We start from the raw sequence: 23112 nt of genomic DNA on the forward strand, positions 1-23112 counted from the left end.
ATTTAATCCAAGAAGAGACATTGCGACAACCACTTCGGGTACCAAAGAAGAATCGATTAGTAAAATCGATTAGAAGTATGGGTTGTTGATTGATAGCCAAACATGCAAGTTTTGGCTGAAATTGTCAATTATTTGGTGCTGAGATTGGATATTAACTAGAGGCTAAAAATAATTAGCCTTTACACAATTAAGTTTTGCATATAAACCACTTACTTGTTGCTTTGGTGGTGATGCATTATCTGCACCTTAATTGGTTAAGTGCTAAAAATGATCTTATGATGGATTTATCGTAGCTAGAAAGTGGCTAAAAGAATGCAAACAAGCAAAATAGAGAAAGACTGATGACAATAAGGTGCTAATTAGAAAAATGGTTAAAGGACTGTCAGAAGATGAAGGGCCGATTAACAATGTGAAGGGTTGAATAAGGAGCGGTTGATCACTGTCCATCAATTTCAGCTCTTCAAAAATTCGAGCAGTCGATCACTATCCATCAAATTTAGCTATTCAAAAATTCGATCCGATCTCATTTTTAAACAGCTAGGGGGCATTGTTTGCACTCTAAAAATAAATTTTTGTTTAACCACATGGTGTTTGCCAATTGGAGGAAAAAAGGTCATTTTGTTTTTAAAAAGAGTCAATTGGAGATTGTTATCGTTAGAATTCAATTCAAAGATGATTACCATATCAGCATATGGTATTATATTTGTTTTAGAAAATCTATGAAGACACGTGGCAAAGATTAGGATAAACATGTGAGATGCCATGAATAAGACAAGTGTAGGAAATTACATTTTGCAAGTTTAGTGCCATGTCATCAAGTTATTTGATTTTAATACATACAAGTTTGATGACAAATACAAAAGGACGTGTTTGTAGGCTCTGATGACGTACATGATTGGCACAAAACAAATACACTTGTATTTAATTTCAAATAGGGGAAGTTTGAATTTAGAACAAATGGGAGTTGTAACTGTCAAAAATAGTCTCAACTGATTTGGTGTTTGTCTATACATATTGCTACAGAAGACCGTATAAAAGGTCTCGACCAAACAACAATCAGCATTTTCTTACATTGTAGTCTTTTACTTTCATTCAACTTGTATTTTACCGTCTTTTATATGAGTAGTTTTAGTATATTCAAACACTGTCTCTTGTACTTTTGTATAAGATTACTTCTTATTTAATAAAGTGGATGCTTGGATATTTGTGTCGCCTCCATTTTATTTTGTAAGTCGTTTTTGGAATGATTGGACACTTGGACAGTTTGCTTTGTCTCCTTTATTTATTCTAAAATTTGGAATTGAAGAACGCTTGGATAGGTTGCTTGATTCTCTTCTTTAATTTTGCCTTTATTTCATTTTGTTAAAAGTCCTCTTAATTGAGGCGCTGAAGAATCTGAAGGAAGGGGACATCCTTGCCTTCCAACAATCGCCTGATTCCATCTAGAGGCCGATTTTTTGATTCGGTAGCATTCAATGATAGTTTATGTCACGTCCCAACCCAATTTACATTATTAAATAAATTGAATAAATTGGAATGCATCTAACCATCTGCATTAACCTCCTTCAAACATAACGTCATCCTACATCAGGGCACCTGTTTAACAGTTTACAATTCAAAAACTACTTATAGGCCTGTTATGCAAATTCTGACAAACAAAAATATTAACGACAACTTATACTATTAAATTCTATTACAATATTTACATATTAAACAAAAGACGTTCCATTGTTCTTTTTCCCATTCCCACTCAAAAATTCTAGACCTGGCAGTAGCGACCCAACCTTGTACCTGAAAAAAATATAGATATGGAAGGAGTGAGCTTAAAGCCCAGTGAATGCAACACTACTACATCAGAGTAATTCTAAACAACTATTATCTGATAGCTTTAATAAAACTTCATTAACATATTACATGCATTAAAATATAGTACTCTCTTTCTAGGCCAGAATATGGACCTTATATATTATAGTACTCTCCTTCTAGGCCAGAGTATGGACCTTATTTAAATATGGTACTCTTTTTCCGGCCAGAGTATGGACCTCATTTAAAGTACTCTCTTTCCAGGCCAGAGTATGGACCTTATATATATATATATATGCATTTCATTTCACATAAATGACTTCAATACTTCAATATAACACATTCAAGTGTAAAGCTTTCAGTGAATACACTCACCTTGACTACTTCCCAATTTATTCACTTATCCTTTGATAGGGTCAAAGTTGTTTGCTCTTTCTCCTTGCCTAAACAATATTATAACTATGTCATATTCATTTCTAAATATAATTGAACAACAATTATCAACTTCATAACAAATCTCAATTCCATACACAATTATAGTAGAAATTATAACAAGAATAATTATATTAACTTCAGCTCCACAATTTCTTCAACTAACAAGTATTTAAATTTAAATATTATAGTACTGGAATCAAGTAAAATAAATAAAATAGATGTAATTGTAGGTAGAACCATTTAACCAAATTGTCCATGGAAATACCACACAATAAACCTTCAATAGAAAAATTCTCTATCTTTAATACTAGTAACCACAATTCCAAATAGAAATTTCGCCTCCTTCCTTTTACATTTTTTTCTTCTCTCTTTCTTGCTCTTTTCTTCTCTTTCCTCCTCACTCTCTCTCCAGCCACTTCATCCCACGGATTTCGTCTTTTGTCTAATTTTTATGGGTTCAATACAATGGCTACAGAAAGCTAAATTTTTGTTTTCTCTTAGTATAAAATTGTTCACACAAAGCTTCCAAGACACACTTGACATCTCATCCCTTATAATAATTAAATTTATATACTAAAGATATCAATATATAAATCTAATTCATACCTACCTAACAAGATTTGCCTAATCTAAAAGAAATTTACAATCAAATTAAGAGAAAACCAACAAATAAATAGAATTTATTCAAGAACATATTATATCAACTATATGGGTTTCAGATAATAAATCTGAATGATGAAGATGTAGAAGAATTATGTGTACACCTTACTCGTCAGTCCTCAGCCACTGTATTTGCGGCCACCCATCCTTTTCTCCCTTCCTAATTTTTTTTTTCCTATTAATCCGCCCTTCCTCACCTTGTTCGTTCTTCTTTTCTTTTTCTTTTTCTTGTCCATGCAAATCTCTAGACAACGTGTCACTTAGATATTAAATTTGATTTTCCCCTCTTCGTGACTTATGCGTGTGTGTGTCAATTAGTAACAGCTTCCTTTGGAAGCTTTTAGAATAAAGTGTATTACTAGATATCTACATACATGGGTAGGTGGAATATGTACTTGACCTGGCCAGTAACTTACCCATATATATAAATTAATACTTGGTCAAACTTTAAAATAAAACATAAGTATACAAATATATATTAGAACCATCACACCACTTCCACCATTTATTACTTTCAGCACCAATGACCTTAGTATACACCCATTCTCTAGTATCACACACGTAACCACACACACGTACACATGCTACTTTCAATAATAATATTATTATTTTTATTATTTATTTTCTTACCATTGGCTGTCACCAACTTAATAAGTTTTGACACCAACTATTAACTTCACCATACAAACTACTACATCAAATATTCCATAAATTATGTCTAATAAAAATTAAATTATGCTAATAAAAATAATTATGTATTGGGGCCTTACAGTTTGGCTATCCATTCAACAATTTGTGTCAAAATAGACCCGAGCACGCCCAAAAAAATAAAAATAAAAAAAAAAAAAAAAAACAGCCAAACCAGACTATATAATTGAGTATTCACTTAGTTTTGAACTTATGGACTGGGAGCCCTTACAGAATTCTAAACTCAACATCCATCTTTGCAATAGTTGAAACCATTTCACTTTTTAGATCAAGACCGCGAACCTTACGCAACTCTCTATTAGATTTTAGGTTATGGTCTAACAAACTAGCTATTAATTAGTATCATAGTGGGTTGCGTTAAAGTACTTTCTAGATTTTAAAAGGTCTTAAGGAAGGTGGGTCCATATCTAAGTAAAATATATGTGGAGAGTTTAACGATAACTATTGGCAAGTCCGAATGAGAGCTTTTCTTAAACCTATGAATGTGAAATTTTGGTTTGTTATAGAAAATGGTTGACTCATCCAACTAGGAAAAATGTACCTAAACATATTATAGTTTGGTATAATAAAGTTGTGGCTAATTACAATTCAAGGGACTTGAATTCTCTTATGCTGCATTTGGTGTGCAAGAATAGAATGTCCATTCCAATCATTCCTTTGTTTGGTATGCAATTTAAAGTGAGAATGGGTATTCCATTGGAATGAAAATCCATTCCAAAACTAAACCTATGGATTGGTCGTTACATTATCAAATAATTTTTTTTAAAAAATCAAGTTCCCAAATAACCCTCATGTTTCAAGTTCAAAAACCACTACCACCACCATTACCACCACCCTCGTCAAAACCACAACTACCTTCCACCACCGAGGCCGCCATCACCACCACCACCACCGCCACTTTCTACCACAACCACCACCGCGTTTCACCATCACCACCTCCATTGCGTTCCACCACTATCTTTCACCACCGCTACCTCTATTGCCTTCCCCCACTGCCATTGCCATCACCACTATTGTTGATGCCTTCAACCACCACACTGACGCTGCCTCCATTGCTTTCTACCACCACCACCACCGACTTGCACCACTACCACCACCGACTTCTACCACTACCACTAACCACCACCACTTCTACCGCCGCCGTCATCACCAACTTATTCCACCACTACCATCGCCACCATTTTTGCCACCTTCAACCACCACACTACCTCCGCCTCCAGTGCCTTTCACTGCCACCACCGATTTCCACCACCACTGCCGACCACCGCCCCTTCCATTGCCTTCCACCACCATCATTGCCACTACCACCGTTACCATTACCACCACCACTACCGCTGCCATCATTGCAAATGTATTTCACCAATGCCACCTTCCACCTATACCAGTACTGCCTTCTACCGCTACCACTGCCACCACTGTCATCGCCTTCCACCACAACCACACCATCGTTGCCTCCACTAATAACGCTGCCACCTCCATCATTATCGTCACCACCACTGACCTCTACGACCACCATCGTTTTCCACCACGTCCACCTCCACTGCCTTTCACCGCCACTACCATCGCCACCTCCACTGTCTTCCACCACCGGTACCACCACCACCACGTACACCATTGCCGTCTTCCACCACCATTACTGCCGCCACTGCCTTCCACCATTATCACCTACACCATGGACGCCTTACCACCGCTACTCCCACCACTGCCAGTGCCACCGTCTTCCACCAAGACCATGATCGGTCTTGTCGACTATCAATAATAATCAACCCTTTGCAATAGCACAAATCATTGTAAAATATGGCTATTGGACGGGTAAGTCAAACCATTGGGATTGTTAGTTTATGGCAACCAAGATTGTAAAATCACTTTTAGTTTGATAAAAGGGGGTATAAGAGTTGGTTTTGTTTGTTACTTCGAAACTAGAATTAAGAATTGCATAAAACAATAAATGTAAGGAATTTAAAGAGGAAATAAATCTAGGTTGAGAGGATTAGGGAAATGAATCCACTACCAACCCTCTAAACATGCTAGAATATGATTAACTTTGGGAAACAACATATAAAAGTGGCCATGAAATGTTGCTACACATGGTTGCTACATTACCTTCAAGAAATTCATGAAATCAATGGCAAAAATAACCTATCAAAGTTGTACATGCTTAAACTAGGGTGTAGCCTTAGACATGCTTACTAGGCTAGAGATTATCAAACCTTTAATCAAATGATAAGAGCACATGAAGTTAAAAACCAAGTATAGTCCATCAAAGGAAGGCCCTAAGCTATGGACTATCAAATTTTCTAAACAACATGCCATTAAACCATTCCACAATCTCATTTCCATTGTCACTATGAAAATGCAAGCCATATGATCATGAGAGAAAACAATCTAAGACAAGATAATAAACTCAAAATAATCATTTATAAACATTAACATCCATTACAACATGTGTATAGCTCTAGATTATGGAAAGACCAAATATATACATCATTCCCCCAAAATAAACAAAAACTAAGGCATGCTTACAAGGAAGGGCTTCATCACCTCCCTAAAAAGGGAGTTAGTTACCCATAGGAGCAAGGAAGGAATGAGAAGAGATCATCATCCCCACCATTTTCGCACCTCAAGGCTATAAGACACATAAACCCTTTAGAACCCAATATTTCTCTCTCTAAAACGTTACAAAAATGTAAGATATCCTTCTAACAACCATACATGCCTTCTAGATACTCAAGATAGCCTCCCAACCACCTTATTTTCGTGGTCCAAAGCCCTTAGAAAAAATGTAGAGCAATCCCCTAATTAAGGGGATAACATTAGGTGAAGAGGAGGGAGCCCATGCTTGCTTGTCTGCAGAATGGTGGGCGCCCATAGGTGCAGGGCGGGTGCCCGCACCTTCACGATGCTTTTGGCCATTTGGGCTGGCGCCCGCAGCATCACAATCTCTTGGCCCATTTTGGCGGGCGCCCGCGAGTTCATGGCGGGCGCCCGTAGCTTCACAATCTTACTTCATTATGCTTGGACTACTTTTGGCTTGGTTCGTTGACGTGGTCCTCTTCCTAGGCACGATGCAACGAAACTCATGAGTTCAATGGATCACTGGCCTGGCTAAAATGACTGTCCCTGGCAACGGCATACTTTGATCTTCAAAAACTTATCAAAGCATCACTTTTAACTTTATTTAGGGAACCAACCTGAAAATAGACAAAAGCATGCAAATAATGCTAATATATATAGTATAATCAACCAATAGACTTAACTAATGCAAATAAGGGCGCTTGAATGTGCAATATTCGACGCTTATCAGACCACTATTGCCTTCTGCCACCACCACCGTTGCCTTCTAACACCACCACTGCCTTCCAACATCACCACACCACTGCTGCTTTTCACCTCCACCACCATCATCACCACCATCTACCACCGCCGTATTTTCTTTTAAGAAAATGATAGAAGAATGATATTCTGTTAATTTTATTTAGTTGTCAATAATAGGGGTATTTTGAGAATTCAATTTGAAATTTATTTCATTCTAAATTTTAAATTGGTCAAATCAAATAATAGAATGATCATTATCATTCAATTCCTTCATGTTTCATATTTGCAATCCAACAATAGAATGAGAATGGGCATCCCATTCTCATTCTCATTCTCATTCCATTCCTACTTGCATTCTATTCAATTCCTGCATACCAAACGCAGTATTATGGAATATGATAGAATTGTGAACTTATTATTATTTTTTTTTTAAAGAAGCTTGATTGTTTTAAAAGAATGTACAACCGAATCAAAATCTCTAAAATTCAAATACTGATTAACTACTTAGCTAGAAAATCTTAGGATCTAGTAACATAGTCAAGAATATGGTTTTGGGAGCGTATTCACATATGAGAAAATCAATTCAAGAAAGGAAATGCAATTTTTTTTTTTTAAGAGAATTAAAAAGACAAAGAAAATTATATACATTGAAAATAAAAATTTAATGGTTAAGCATGGCCGAGGAGGCATGTATTTTATAAATTTTCTACATTTAAAAGAAAAAAATAATTTCGTTTAGGGTATTTTATAAATTTCATTTCTTTTGGTGCGTCGTTTTCTTAGTCTTGCGTGCTGGTGTTTCTCTCACATTGACGTTTTCTTGCGGCAGGTTTGCTGCTTATCTCTCTTGCTCTGATCAGTTCTGCCTCTCCTCCGGCCACCATTGACTATAGGTCGTGGCTAAGTGTCACTAGAAAGATCTGTGAGGCTGGAAATCATTTGGTGCATAGGTTTTCTATTGTTTAATTTCTATTCTTGGTGGTGTTTTGTTGTTGCAGACAAGGCTCACAATGATGGTGGTTCGTCGGCGATTGGTCAGTTCCCTCCGTTTGGTCGTCGTGCAACCCAAGCTCCCCCTCGTTTCTCACGTCATACAATGTGGGGTCTGCTTTTGGCTTCCGGGTCAAGCTATCCTTTGTTGCTACGTGGGGAAAATGCAAAGACGGTTTTTTCTAGAACGGTGGGCCCACGTATTATAGATCACTAAAATGTCAAGTACCTGATTGTAATGGTGGGTCTCTTCTCTGGGGGGCTGATGTCCAGTTTGGTCTTGGTTTAAGCCTTTTTTTGTGGCCTGCATTTAAAAAGGATCAATTGACCATGGGTCTTTGTTTGGGTTGGGCCATGGAATGCTTTTATAGGTGCAGGGTGTTTGTGCCCATATCTCATATTATGGTGGTTTTATTTGGGGTTTGTCCTATGCCTTTACGTATGGTACTTGTGCTGTTTCTTATTGCCAGGTTAAAAAATAAATAAATAAATAAACTAGCATGCCCCAAGCCCATGTTGGCACCGTCCATGTTAGGTTGGATAAAAACAAAACCTTTGACGAATTCTATATTAAGATTAATTAATGATACGCAAGCTATTATGAAAACAAAGTTGTTAGAAAAAAAAAAAAAAAATTTGTTTGGGTCTCTGCCTCGTAGGTTTCAAATACCATTAAAGAAAGTAATACGGCACCATTTAGGATCCCTTTCATCTCGAAGATGTTATGAAAATGCCATTTGTGCATGTTATATTAATTATTCTCTTTGTCTTATAAAAAGTGTTACTTTTAGGGGACTGTGACTCTCACAAATTGAGCTGTCACGGTTCCTAAAACATGACACTTTTTTTTTGGGACATATGTAGTATATTGTATCAAAAAACACACACGTTATGAACTAAAAAAAAAAAAAAGGCAGAAAAGGATGGCGCAAAAAAATATATATTAAGTGCACACTCAAATATATTGAGGGAAAAAAAATTACAAAGAATAAGAGAACCAAAAGAATTTTCAGGAATTAAACACTAAGCAGATTAACACAAATATTTATCATTTGCATTTCAAATTCTGGATTTGCTGGCTGGCGATATTAACTTCCATGGTGCAATTCATATTGATAGCTTTCTTCTTCTTCATCACCAGCATTAGCTCCACCTTTCCGGTCAATCTTGATGTGCTGCTCAGTGGCAAAATCCCAGAATTGAAATCACTTCCTAATTCTGAACTGGTTGGTAAATTGGTTGATGATAGGTTTATTGTAACATTGAACCTCTCGGTTGATTGAAATTTAGCCGTTGACTTAGGAACAAAAGCATCCCCTATTTCTGCACCCCTGTAGTAGAAGGTAATGGTAGTATTGTCGAATTTGTAGGGACCGAAGTTGGTGTTCTTAACACCAAGTCGAGCATTCATTCTCATGTCAAATGATGACGCCGTGACACTGAACGTCTCGAATGAGGCAGCACGTACGCGGAACTTGGGAGTTTTGACCTTCATGACAGTGAGTGAAACGATGACTATAACAATGGTTTGGAACACAGCGAACGCAGCAATATATAGAATAAGTTTCTTTCGTTTCTGGCGTTTAAGTTCTTTGGTTTGTGACTCTTCGTCTGCTCGGCCATAGTTATATGGTGTTGCCGAGTTATGCCCTGGTTGCTGCTCCTTCTCTGCCATTAATCTTCTTGATAAAGATTGGCTTCTTTAGAAATATGGTATATGTTGAAGAAATGGTGATGGGAGTGAAATATGAGCAGGTATATGAATATGGTATGTATGCTACTATGCTTGTAAGCGATACAAGAATTAAGCAGTGAAATGTAACACTTTTGCTAAAGATTTTAAGATCTGTTGGTGAGGATTAATGGGTTTGTGGCAAGCTATATTTATAATGGAATGTGCTTTTTTTTAATGGATGTAAAATAATTATGAAACACCTTCCTTGAAGCATTCACAGACAACGGCTACAAGTTTGACTTTCTAGAAACGCGCCAAAGTGGTGTGACTTTGTTGATATATCACTCCATTTTTCTTGGCACGCAACATTCTTAAATAAAATAATAAATATCTGATTAAATAATATCAGATGTTTGTTTACATTTATCCCCCATTTACCGAATTGGATCCGAACGTGTTTCTCATTTGTCTGGTGTCAATCTTATTCACAATTAAATGATCAGTGCAACACACTACATCATATATATATATATATGTATATATATATATAACAATAACAACAATGAAACACTCATATAATACATTTACAATTTACATCGAAATGTAATATTTAAATAATATATTACATTGCAATACTGTCACATCATTAAATTAAAAATTTAATAATTTTACATAATTGTTGCATTATCAATTTAAAATTGCATTAATTATTTATTGTTGTTGCATTATTATTATTATTATTATAAAAGAGGGAGAGAATGTGATCTCCAGTTACCAAAGTATTCCTGTATAATATTTTTGAATTAAATGAACACAAGTGTTTGATTACCCTAATTACAAGTGTTAGTTGTGGAGGACACATCCCACTAAGAGTTAGTCTTAGTTTGACTTAATTTACATTAAAGTACTCTGGCCGGAACTTTCTTTGAATTATTGGGCTGTATATGTGCATGGAGAAAAAGTCCCACAAAGGGTGGGAACTGGGAAGAACATACCATGGAGTTAAAAAATAGGAACAAACGGACTCTCTTAGCCTAGCAAATAATTAAAACGACGGTCATATCATTCTCTCTCTCGGTAGGTAAAAGAACGAAAATTTGTGCCCAAGTTGAATCTGATGTCATGTATTCTTATTTAGCCTATTATTGCACCTCCATTATTTAATGAATAATACTTACCTACTAATTGATGTAGCCCCAATTTAAATCACATAATTCTTCTTAACGGGTGTCACTCTCATAGTCTGAACATGTTCCTACTCTCAGGTTCCGTATGCGCTCTCGCTCTAATTCCTACAATGCGTGATTTAAATTTTGACGTCTTCCCACTCCTGCTCTCAAATTCGCTCTTGGTCCATCCTGTGTGACTTAGAGCCAATCACAAATGTATACATATCCTTTAATTTCAAAATTAGAAAAATAATAAATAAGGAAAATGAACCAGGATCGACTAGACTTTCATTTATTTTTCTTTTCCAACTTTTTTAATAAATAACTAAAGGTAAAGTATTAGATTGAACCATATGAGCCGTCAATAAGAAATATCTACTCAACCGGAAGTAGGTAAGTATTGTACACGATATAAAAATTTAAATTTCTAACTTTTGATGGAGTAAAATAAAATAAAATAAAAAATTGTGAAAGGTTTTGCTTTAAACCATTAAAAAATATTTGGGCCCTAAATTTCCCTGAAGAGATAAAAAGTCCTTTTTGGATGGTCTATCTCGGGAGCCATTCACTTTTTATTTTTAATTTTTTTGTTTTTATTAAAATGACAAGTAATTCATATACCCATTTTTATTTCACATTTTTTATTATACCATGATAAGTAATTTACACATCCATTTTTGTGGACTCAACACCCAACTTTCTATTTGAAGATAAAAATATATATATTAATTAAAGTACAATCTTTAGAGGTCTATTTGCTCACCTTGGGAAGAAAAATTCAGAGAACTTCAGATGCAATTAGATTTAGGATGAAGTTAAAAAAAAAAAAAAACTCATGTTATATGAAAAATGTGCAAGTAGACACCCCTGATGACATTTAATTAATCACTTAAATTTTAAGAATTGGGCAAATAATTAGACTGAAATATATAAAATACTCTATAAAAATAAAAATAAAAATAAAAATAAACACTGAAAAAGAAAAAGGGTTATATATAGTGACCTTCCCTGATATTTGCCCTAATTACATAAGATGAAAACTTTCAAAAATATTACACTGTTCCCCTTATGTTTAAACACTTGGTACTAATACCCCCACTGTCCTGTTCTGTTAAAAAAATATATATTTGAGTGTGCTGACCAAAATGCCTATGCCTCCACCCGAATTGGTTTTATTATTCTTACCTACAATGATATTTAATTATCAATTTTTTTTTTATCTAACGGACAATAATTGCCTTATCTCCCCCACTACTTTTTTCTCTCTCTACCCACGACTGCCCACCCTCTTTCTCTTCCTCTCTATCTCCCTCTCCACGCACCACCACCATAGTCAACATAACCACAATATATATATATATATATATATATATATATATATATCTTGTATATATACATGTATGTACATATATATTCAATTTCAATGAAACCATCAATGAAGATGAAAATTATATTCCTAACCGAATAATTGACAAATTAATTAGAGGCACGTTTGAAAATAAATTTATAAAATAAATTTTCATTTCCTTTTAAATGTCTTATAATTAATTTTTAATCAAATCTAATTAATTATTATAAGTTAATTAATATATTATTATGGGAATTAACCGGAGGACTGAACCTCTGCTGATTGGTCGGCCATCGGAAAATTTTCAGAATGCATATTTCAGCTCGGAAAAATTCAAAACAATTCCCAAAAAATCCCAAAACATTTCAGAATCCTTCCTTTACCTCCTTAGACCTTCTTGAAGCTTAATAACATCTCTTGATGCATATTACAAGGCTTTAAAACAATTGTACATTTGAAGTACAATGGGAAAAAGTAAATTACATTATTGAAGTTTTAAATGGATAAATCAAAGTTTTAGTTAAATTAATTTCAAAGAGAAGATCACATTTAATCAACCTATAAGCTTCATCCATGGTCCAAACATCATCATCATCATCCATTCACAATATATATATATATATATATATATATATATATATCAACATATACATTTATTCAGCAACATGCATATATGATTTGGACCCATGAATGATGAATTTATTCAAAAATATAATCTCTACCTAAGAATAAAACAAGTTATTGATACAATTGTTAGGAAAATGGAGGTTTGAGAAAACCTTTTGAGGGCTTTTCATCTTTTGACCTTGATTTATGTTGGTCCGTCGTCCTACCATAAGCTTAAGAGTGTGAATTTTAAGGCAAGGGCCAAGAGTTTTACATTTATAGAAGCCATTACTACCTTTCACTATAAATATAGTTAGGGCGAGTAGGGATCGTCCCAAGGGATTTGTGAGGATCGAGCAATGTCGTGGAATCGTTATTAGGGCTAGTAGGTTGAGTGATCAAATAATTGGTTGGTTGGTTGATTAAATAACAACTAAATTAAACTAAGTGATAGCAAAAGATGCAATTAAGAGTAAGTAATAGAGAGAGATCTTGGGGTTTAGAGATCACCACCAAGCAATGTATTTCTATATCATTGACAAGTGATTAATGATGGCAAATGGTGTGTTGCAATATTGGTGTGTGTGTGTTTAGTTGATTCAACAAGCAATGATGACTAGTTAATTATATATTGTTTAAACATCATGTGAAAAGTACAATATATCTAAGCAATGAAGCATATATTGTCTAAACAACATGTGAAAGGCACAATAGATCAAAATAAGTCATTAATCATTTCATTAAGCTCACAATCCAAATACAACACAAGGTTAGAGACATATACTACTTGCATTCAAAAGCTTGGATCATCAAACAACAAGTATGGATTGTCCTCCCATTTAACACTACACTACAACTACATTACATCTACACTACAGGCATGAAAATAAACCAGGGGAGAGGCACAATCCATCAAGGAATAATTATGAACCATCAAGAAAATCACAAGAGCATTGCTTTAAGCACTATGTTTTGACAATCTCCAAATTTATAGCATTAATACACATAGACATGCATCAATAACACAAAATCTAGAGACAAGCACATGAACATCTATTATAGCATACATAGGATAGAATGAAATAATCAATTGGAAGCATCAAACCACATAAATCATTGAATAAACAAGATTTATATATATCAAAGTGTCAAAACATCAATTACAACACTAATCCCTCAATAATATACAAGATTAAGATATAAAAAGCATGCTTGGGGCTAACTCTAGCCCCAAGAGGATGTCTAGCCACTCATGGTGATGTTGTTCCAACCCTCAAGGGCTAACTCCATAAAAGAGGCTTGCTCCTTGGTTGATGAAGAGTCTCCAATGGTGTCTCTAGCTTCCTCATCCTCTATGCTTCCTCTCCAAGAGATGATATGAAAATCAAATTGGCTCCCTATGTAAAAAGTAATCCTTATCCTTATATAGGTAGGTCAAAAATGACACCCAAAATGAGCTGGGGTCGTGTACACAATATTCCCTAATGATTGGATAAAGGACAACTTTCAATGAGATGGAAATTTAACTTTTTTGCACTGGAGGAAGTTCGATCGATCGAACCTTGGACTTGGATCGATCGAACTGGCTGAGATCCATCGAACTTAGGCTGGATGGATCCAACTGGTTGAGTTTTTTAGGAAAACACAAATCCGAGATATTTTGGGGGATATTTATGGGAAAAGGACAAAAGTGGTTAGTGGGTGGTAAAGCTGTGGATAGGATCAATCATTTGAATAAGGACAAAAATGTTCGATCGATCGAAGGATGGTGTTGGATCGATCAAAACTTTTGGACTTTATGCTTTTAGGCCAAGGCTTGGATCTATCTTGAAGTGCTGCGATCGATCATTGTTCGATCGATCGAACCTTGAACTTAGATCGATCGAACTTTACTGCTTCCCACCTTTGGCTTCATTTACTTCCTTCTTTCTCCACTTTGCTCTTTTCTTTGTTTAATCCTAGAATTGCTTCAATTAAGCTCTTATTTGGCTGAGTTAGCTTACTTTCGGAATAAGTGCCTGAAAATGGAAATAATACGAAATTAATCTAAAACGGTAAAGTAAGATAGATAAAGATACTAGAATGTCTAAGCTTAAGGGGTTTAAATACGCACTTTTCAGCAATCATCGCACCCCTAAACTTAAATATTGCTAGTCCCTAGCAATGAACTAGAGAGTAAAGGAATGAAATGAACAACTATACAACTATGAACTAGAAAATAATAAATGGATAACGCCACTTTCGTAGGGAACACGATTGCACTTAGCACATGCAACAAGCCTTTTAAACCCCTAGGTTACCCCTAGTGGACGAGTGAAATCTCGTGAGGGTTTCCAGAAATGGTACCCACAAACATTAAGCTCATTCTTTCAAAAGGGGCACCAATATTACAAACAAGCATTGGGAGAAAATTACCTCAAGTATGCAATTTTTCAAACATTTCTAAGCAATCTCTCAAAATCTCAACATCAAACAAATAAATATGGTCCTCCACACATCAAGAAAATGATCATGCAAATCAAAACAACTCTAGATTCCTTTTGAGTGGACCGGCATCAAATGTGTTGCTATCTTAGCTAACTAAAGAATTAATCACATCCTTACCCTCAAACTAGCACACAAATTTCATACCGATCATCAAGACAAAAAGTGAACCTTTTATTAAAACTTCATTGTTCTAGGTGCGTTTATTCTTTCCACTCGATATATATATATATATATATATATATATATATATATATATATATATATATTTTATAGAATCAAAGATGGAAGTATGGTGCCATGTGTTGATCTATTAAGCTTTCTAGCGATTCATGAGGTCGAGCGTTAGGTCAATGACTCCTAAACCAGACGGCTTTAGGGCACTAGGTGTGAAGACCCTCCTACAAACATACAAGCTCAAATCAACTAGACTACAAATCAAGACAACAACCATCTAATCATTTCCCACTTCTCACCTTTTGGGAGAAGTCCTCACTTTTTATTGCTTTTGCAACTTCTTCTTCTTTTTTTCTTTTTTTTTTTTTTTTTTTTTTAAATTCAATTATTAACTTAGAGTTTGGGCCCTCCACCTTTTGGCGCGAGAAGTTCAATGCTTGATGAGGCTAGAATCCCGGCTACTTAGTGAAAAGGGGTTGTTATCCACCTTTATCAAGAATGAAAGCTTTCAATGCACTACAAGCTCAATTGTGATATAACCAATTCAATAATCAACAAAACATGTACCCCACAAATGAATGCTAGTGTGCGCCTGTGCTAGTGTAGAATTCTAGAGTGAATCTTAAAACAATCACAAAATCAGGATGATGTGGACCACAAATGCAAACAAGATATCAATCTTTCAAAAAGTTTACTCCTAAATGGCATCCATAAGGCATACAAGGAGTATTGGACTATCAAGTCAAGCAATTTTTAAATTTTAAACAATATAGTCCTCAAAAGATCAAAATTATAGCTAGATATGGACCAATCATAAAAATATCCCTCAAATACACAAGTCATGCTCAAAAATTTGAATTTAAAACTAACACTATAACGCACCATTCCCCCCAAACTTAAATGGCACAATGTCCTCAATGTGCAAGAGAACAAATGAAAGAGTATACCAGTGTAACTAAGCAAGAATAATCGAGACTGAAGTATTCGAAGTGGGTGGCATGGCCCCCCCAAACTTAGGATGAACTATTGTCCTAAAAATTGGCACTTTGATAAACTCATCAAATAACAAAATGGGATAATCAGTGCACAGTGGACATGCAAGTGTAAATGGGATAAACAGATAAAGAAATGAGAGAGGTATAAGGGTGGTCCTAAAAATTGGGTAGCACTCTCTCATTGAAGTCACTGTGATGCACCTGATGGAGTCAAACATACAGATATGAGAATATAATATATGACATTCATAACAAAAACAGATATATAAAATAGATAAAGTGCAGGTACAACAAAAATATCAAAGCCGATAGACCGGCTGTAAAAATAATAATGTACAGTAACAAAAGTAAAGTATCAAAAGGAGAGAGGGATCATGAGATAGAAAGGACTGGGAGCTCAGGAGGATGAGGTAGGATGGGCAGGTCTAGCTCCGCGGATGTCTTTGGATAGATCTCTGAATATGGTCACGACATCCGTGCGGAAGGCAGCAAAATCAGCTATGTGGGCTCTAAGGTCAGCTCGGATGGCGACAACAGCATCTTCAAGCGTCTGTAGACGTACTCCAAAGCCGGGGGTCATATCTAGAGCCTCAGGCATAGATGAATCAAAAGAAAGCTCCTGAGTCTGCTCCTGCTCATGAATGGGCGACCTGGTTGGAGAGTCCTGCTCTGCATCGTCTACAGAGCGCTCTAAGTCTATGTTTAAATGCTCGGTAGCTGGATCGACTAGTGCGTCGTCCGCTGCGGGATGTGCTATTGCTACCTCTGCTGGTGCCGGTGCCGGTGCCGGTGCCTGTGCCTGGGCCTCCTCTAGCTCTAACTTCGCTGCAGCCACTATCGCGTGGTCCTGCAGCCTGGTAATAATGGAGCGGTAGCTCTTGTTCTAGTCCTTCCTGAGGAAGTGACAGGAACCTCTCTCGGGGTGCTCCCGAGGATGGATAGGGTAGCGTTGGTCTATGAGAATCTGGGTGATGAGGTGGCTGAACGGAAGAGACTTAGCCCGTCCGGGAGTCTCTTTACTGATGTACTCGTCATACAGCTTCCTCATCATGCTCTAGATGAGCGCGGGAATGGACACCCAGTGCTCGGTGTAGAAGGAGTAGAGGGCTGTCAGATAATCGCCCCTCCTCTGCATCTTGTGCCCGGCCATGTATATGTTCCGATAGAGAACGGAATCGGTGAACCATAGGTCGTCGGGAAGGAATGTCCGAGTCGCGAAGGTCTCGCCACTAGCATGGTAACCTGTGAAAAAACTGCCATGTCGGCATAGGAAGGCCTGAATAGCCTCGGATATGTGTCATGAAGCTCTGGAGGACATCTGTGTGGACAGCGGCAAGAGCGGGCTAAAGAGTCCACTGTGATGGTGATCGGATGGCCATCGACAGAAGTGACCATCTCGGCTGTGGTATGCGAGGATGGTCGGAGGTTCTGGTAGAACAACCATACCAGCCGCAGGTAGACCGACTCTGTGACGGGGGTAAGAATAGCGGCCAGGCTCCTCTGAATGATATCATAGTCGGCGGATCGGGTCAGCACCGATCTAGAGAAGAAGGTCGTGTCAAACTTTGACTCATGGTCGAGCGTTATGTGCGCATATCGAGGTGTGGGCCTATCACGCTCCATATGAGCTGGCTGAGCTGGCTGAGCAAGTATATGTGAATGCTCAACCCCATGATGCGGTGGAGATGGTGATGGAGTTCATGCAGGATGAGCCGTAGAGGTGAAAGGTATGTAGTCATCCTTAGGCTCATGAGATGGTGACTGAGGTGGGGTAGCATGTGCTGGCTCCCGCTGTGCATAAGAGGGCTCTGCTGGCTCCTTAGTCCGTGGCCTAATATGTCGGGTGGGCCCGTGTTTCCTATTGGCAACGGTCTTCCTCTTAACCATAGCCTGCAGAAAGAAAAAGAAAAACTTGCAATGGGAGTTAGTGCCAAAATAAGAAATTTTAAGCACAATATTGAAACATGTATGTCAAGTAAACTAGACAAAACAAATATGACACGAATCTATACAAGTGGTAGGATATGAAACATGCTAAATAATGTAAGTATGAAATGCATCCAATGTAGAATATCACAGGCATTGGGCATAGATATGATAACATGAACATAAGATATGATTAATGAAGTGTGTGTGTGAGATCTGTGAAGTTCGATTGATCATAAAAAGAAGTGAGATCGATCGCAAAAGTTAGATCGATTGAAAATAAGTGAGATCAATCTCACAACTTCGATCAGAGATACAAGTTCCATCAATCGAACTGTGCGACGTTGAAAACTCAAAGGTCACAGATCTGTGACTTTGGAAGCATGGGGCCCACACGAACGTGTTCGTGGGCCCAACAACACATCAAATCAACAAATCCCCATCACTGAACGAGGCCCAAACTCCTAATATGAGATCAAAATCCGAAAATATGCAAAATATATACACGAAGCAACACACACATAAATATATATGGAAATACAGTGCTTTGAAGCTTCAAAAATGGTGGATTTAATCATCTAAGCATCCTAAATCAAATAAATAGAACATGTATGCATTAAATCAAATCAAGTTTCAAAGTAGATCTCGGTTCTTACCTCAACCGAAGAGAAAAGGGGAGATGAAGAAGGAGAGATGAAACCAAGATGAGAGAGAGTGATTCGGGAAGCTTGATGACACCGGAGGGCTTGCCGGAGAAGGGGAAGATGATGGGTGCACGGCGACGCAGAGATGGAGAACAAGGGTTTGAGAAAGGGTGAGATCGATCTAAATGATCGATCTTGAGAACCTTCGATTCTATTTTAAAAACATTTCCGACAGAATTCGATCGATCGAATTCTGTCGGAAATGTTTTTAAAATAGAATCGAAGGTTCTCAAGATCGATCTAAATGATCGATCTTGAGAACCTTCGATTCTATTTTAAAAACATTTCCGACAGAATTCGATCGATCGAACTCAACTGTGATCGATTGAACTTTGATGAACTCTCTTCAAGGTATTTTTGGATTTTTGAAATTTTTTGAAAATTGCAAAATTAAAATTAAAAATTGGAATTAAAATTAAAATTGAAAAATAAAAGTAAAATAAAATATTTTTGGGTTTTTTTTATTATTATTATTAAATTTAATTGAATAAACACTAATAATTAAAAATTAATTAAAATATTTTTGAATTTTTGGAAACTTTTTGAAAAATAACATAAAATGAAATAAAATGAATAATAAAATAAAATAAAAATGAAAATATTTTTGGATTTTTGAAAATTTGAAAAGTCAAAATAGTGAAATGAAGAATTGAGATCGATCGAAACAAGAGTTTGATCGATCAGACAGAGAGCAAAAATATATAGGTTTTTGGCTCAGAAAATTGGCTAAGTGTTGGAACATGAGATCAATTGAACTTGGAAGTTGGATCGATCGAAGAACTTTCAGATCGATCTTGGAATGTTTTGATCGATCAGACAGAGAACAAAAATATGCAGGTTGATGCAGGCTCAAAATTTTTCTAAGTGTTGAATCATGAGATAGATCCAACTTGGAAGTTGGATCGATCGAAGGTCTCTTGATCGATCTAAGAGTTAGTTCGAACGATGGGACAGAGAGGTGATTTGGATGCAGGTTTCTGCAGTTCGAAAAATTTTCTAAGTGTTGGATGCAGAATGGAGTTTGATCGATCGAACTCAAGTTTGAGATCAATCGAACTATGCAGAATGCTCAATAATAACACGAAAGCTTATGCAATCCTCACCAAAGTTCTTTTCAATGCATATGAACCAAAAACAAGTATCTAGACTTCGCAAGAAATGAAATAAAAGATAGAAATGGGGGAAGACTAGGGTTTTGACACCCTACGAAATGTCTTTGCTAGTCTTTAACATCTCTAGCAAAACATTGGGCTCTTTTAACACAGATCGAAGATCTTATAATGCATCCTCTCCTTATTGGGGTGATAGATGCTTTGAACTCCACCCAACAAATGGTTCTTTGAAGAACTTGTTGGATTAAGCTCAAAAGAAACCCTTGGTCCATTGTCTATGCAATCACAACCTTTGGGATTCCATGCCCTTTCAAAGTAAGAATTTGAAGCAAGATTTTGAGAATGCAAAGTTGAAGATGATCCTTTGGAAGTTTTGGTTTTACACAAAAGCTCATTTCCTTGGCATTGAAGATTATGACATTTATCTACAACATTAACTTCTCCTTCATATTTGTCAAATGAATTGGGCGTGGGATTAAAGATATTCAACTTCACCTTTATGTGGCCAAATGAGATCTTCATTATTCCCGTCCTACAATTGATGTTGGCATTAGCGGTTGCCAAGAAAGGACGGCCAAGGATAACGGGAATTTGGCTCTTAGGATTAGAAACCGGTTCCGTGTCTACAACAACGAAATCAACGGGGAAGAAGAATTTATCAATCTTAATCAAAACATCTTCAATTATACCCCTAGGCTTCTTAATGGATCGGTCAGCAAGTTGCAAAACTACCGACGTCGGTTTCAATTCACCTAGGCTAAATTTGACATAAACCGAGTATGGAAGAAGGTTAACACTTGCTTCTAAGTCAAGAAGCGCCCGATTAATGATATGATCACCAATAATGCATGATGTAGTGGGTGAACCGGGGTCCATAAACTTTGGAAGAGTGTTATGTTGCAAAATTGAGCTTACTTGCTCGGTCAAAACCACTTTTCTTGGTGTTTGGCTATTGTTCTTTTGCTTTTGGGTGTACAAGTCTTTCAAGAATTGGCATAAGCCGGAATTTGCTTGATTGCATCCAATAGTGGAAGATTAACTTTCACTTACCTAAACATTTCCATGATTTCATTGATTTTTGCCTTTTGCTTGTCTTTTGAAATAGATCCTTTTAAGGCATTCGGAAATGGAACCTTTGGTTCAAACACCATTTCAAAATTTTCTTTTGAACTCTCTTCAACACAAGAAGTTTTCAAATCATTTTTTAACAAAACCTTTTCAACATCATTTTTCAAAATTTCTTTTTCAAACATATCTTTCAAAACTTTCTCATTCACAAGATCATGTATATGCAATGAATGATGAATGGGATGTGAAACGGGATGGGTGACAACTTGAGGTTGCACTGGTTCACTCTCTTCATTGGACATTCCAACTTTATTGTCCACAATCCTACCACTCCGTAAGGTAGTCACTGTATTAACATGTTCAATGGTGTGGTCTTCCAATGAGGAATGGGTTTCCACAACACATTGTTGCTTAGGTAGGGCATTTATAGGCATCTTTCCCTTCTCTCTTGCATTGAGAGTATTTGTTATCTGCCCTACTTGGGTTTCTAGCTTCACAATAGATTGAGAGTGAAAATGAAGCAATTGATTTCCTTGTATTTGTTAGCCTCTAAAGTGCCCAAAGCATTCAAAACTTTCTCTTCAAATGCGGGACTTCTAGTATTACCTTGGGAATAAGATTGGTTGGGAAAATGAGAATTAGCAAATTGATTTCCTTGTGATTGATAAGGTCGATAACCTTGGGATCCTTGGTTTTGAAGTGGAGGTGGAATGTACTTCCCTTGAAAACCGCCTTGGGAAGGGTTTGAGCCCTCTCCTTGGTTTTTCCAAGAGAAATTCGGATGATTCCTCCAACTTGGATTATAATGAGTACCATAAGGATTGTTCCCTTGGTTCACAAAAGCTGCATTGACTTGTTCATTAGGTTGATTTTGCACTTATCCGTGAGGACAATGAGAAGTAGAATGAAGAACACTAGAACAAGTCATACATGTTTCATTTGATGCACGATGAGAATGGTTAGGGAAGGAAGATACTTGGTTCGCAGAGTTTTGGCTAATCAAAAATTGATCAAACCTTTGAGATAAAGACTTCATTTCGGTGGCTATTTCATTTGAATTGTCGACTTGATGTAAGCCAACACTCTTCCTACCTTGTGAATTTCTACCATTCTTGGATGATAGTGTTCTATGCAAAGAATTTTCACTCATGCTTTCATAGAGACGCCACACGTCATCCTCATGCCTATCAATGTATGAGCCACCCATGGAAGCATCAACCATACCCTTATAGTTGTCCGATAAGCTCTTAAAGAAGTATTGAACTAATTGCCATTTGGGCATGTCATGATGTGGACACTTCCTAAACAATTCATTGAAGCGTTCCAATGCCTCATGAAGCATTTCTCCATCCCAATGTGAAAATTCTCGAATTGAGGTTCTCATGGCATTGGTTTTAGAAACCGGATAGTACTTCTTCAAGAATTCTTGTTGTATTTCTGCCCAAGAAATGATTGAAAAAGGCCTAAGATTGTTAAACCAATACTTTGCCTTGTCTTTTAAGGTGAATGGAAAAATTTTAAGTCTTAAAACTTCTTCTAGCATGTCCGTATATTTTACGGTGGAACATACTTCAAGAAACTCATCCAAATGCTTGTAAGGTTCTTCACTTGGAAGTCCATGATAGTTAGGAAGCATTTGAATGGTTTGTGGCTTAATTTCATAATGATGTGCACTAAATTGAGGCAATTAGATGCATGTAGGTGCATTATACTCATTAGGCACATAATGGTCTCTTAAAGCAAAAGGTGAATTAACTACTTGAGGTGCAACATGAACACCTTATTTTTGAATTCCTTGATTGTTGATAGGAGGTTGTGGAGCATACATTGGCCTTGGCATTCCATATGGAACTTGGCCTTGTTGTTGTGGTGGTTGGTGAATGAATGACCTAGGCATGCCTAATGGTACTTGTATGTTCTCATTGTGTACATTGCGA

The 23112-nt window shown here is 36.6% G+C and overlaps 2 protein-coding genes and 1 pseudogene across 2 annotated transcripts; 1 reads left to right on the plus strand and 2 right to left on the minus strand.

Moving 5' to 3' along the window:
* Window positions 1-4810: 4810 nt before the first annotated feature.
* On the minus strand, window positions 4811-5221 carry LOC132270224 (putative glycine-rich cell wall structural protein 1). The gene has a single exon (XM_059771414.1). The coding sequence runs from the start codon at window positions 5219-5221 to the stop codon at window positions 4811-4813; it is 411 nt and encodes a 136-aa protein (XP_059627397.1).
* Window positions 5222-8959: 3738 nt separating this feature from the next.
* LOC132270225 (late embryogenesis abundant protein At1g64065-like) lies at window positions 8960-9586 on the minus strand. Its single transcript, XM_059771415.1, has one exon. The coding sequence runs from the start codon at window positions 9584-9586 to the stop codon at window positions 8960-8962; it is 627 nt and encodes a 208-aa protein (XP_059627398.1).
* Window positions 9587-22455: 12869 nt separating this feature from the next.
* On the plus strand, window positions 22456-22554 carry LOC132272191 (small nucleolar RNA R71; annotated as a pseudogene).
* Window positions 22555-23112: the final 558 nt, after the last annotated feature.

Source organism: Cornus florida, unplaced genomic scaffold (genome assembly GCF_030987335.1).
Source record: "Cornus florida cultivar Cherokee Brave unplaced genomic scaffold, ASM3098733v1 CherokeeBrave_3.0.0_Hap2_Chr08, whole genome shotgun sequence".
Lineage (NCBI taxonomy): Eukaryota > Viridiplantae > Streptophyta > Magnoliopsida > Cornales > Cornaceae > Cornus > Cornus florida.

Bases quoted from the DNA above. Each gene is read 5' to 3' on its own strand.
- LOC132270224 (XM_059771414.1), bottom strand. From the start codon at position 5,221: ATGGTGTACGTGGTGGTGGTGGTACCGGTGGTGGAAGACAGTGGAGGT.
- LOC132270225 (XM_059771415.1), bottom strand. From the start codon at position 9,586: ATGGCAGAGAAGGAGCAGCAACCAGGGCATAACTCGGCAACACCATAT.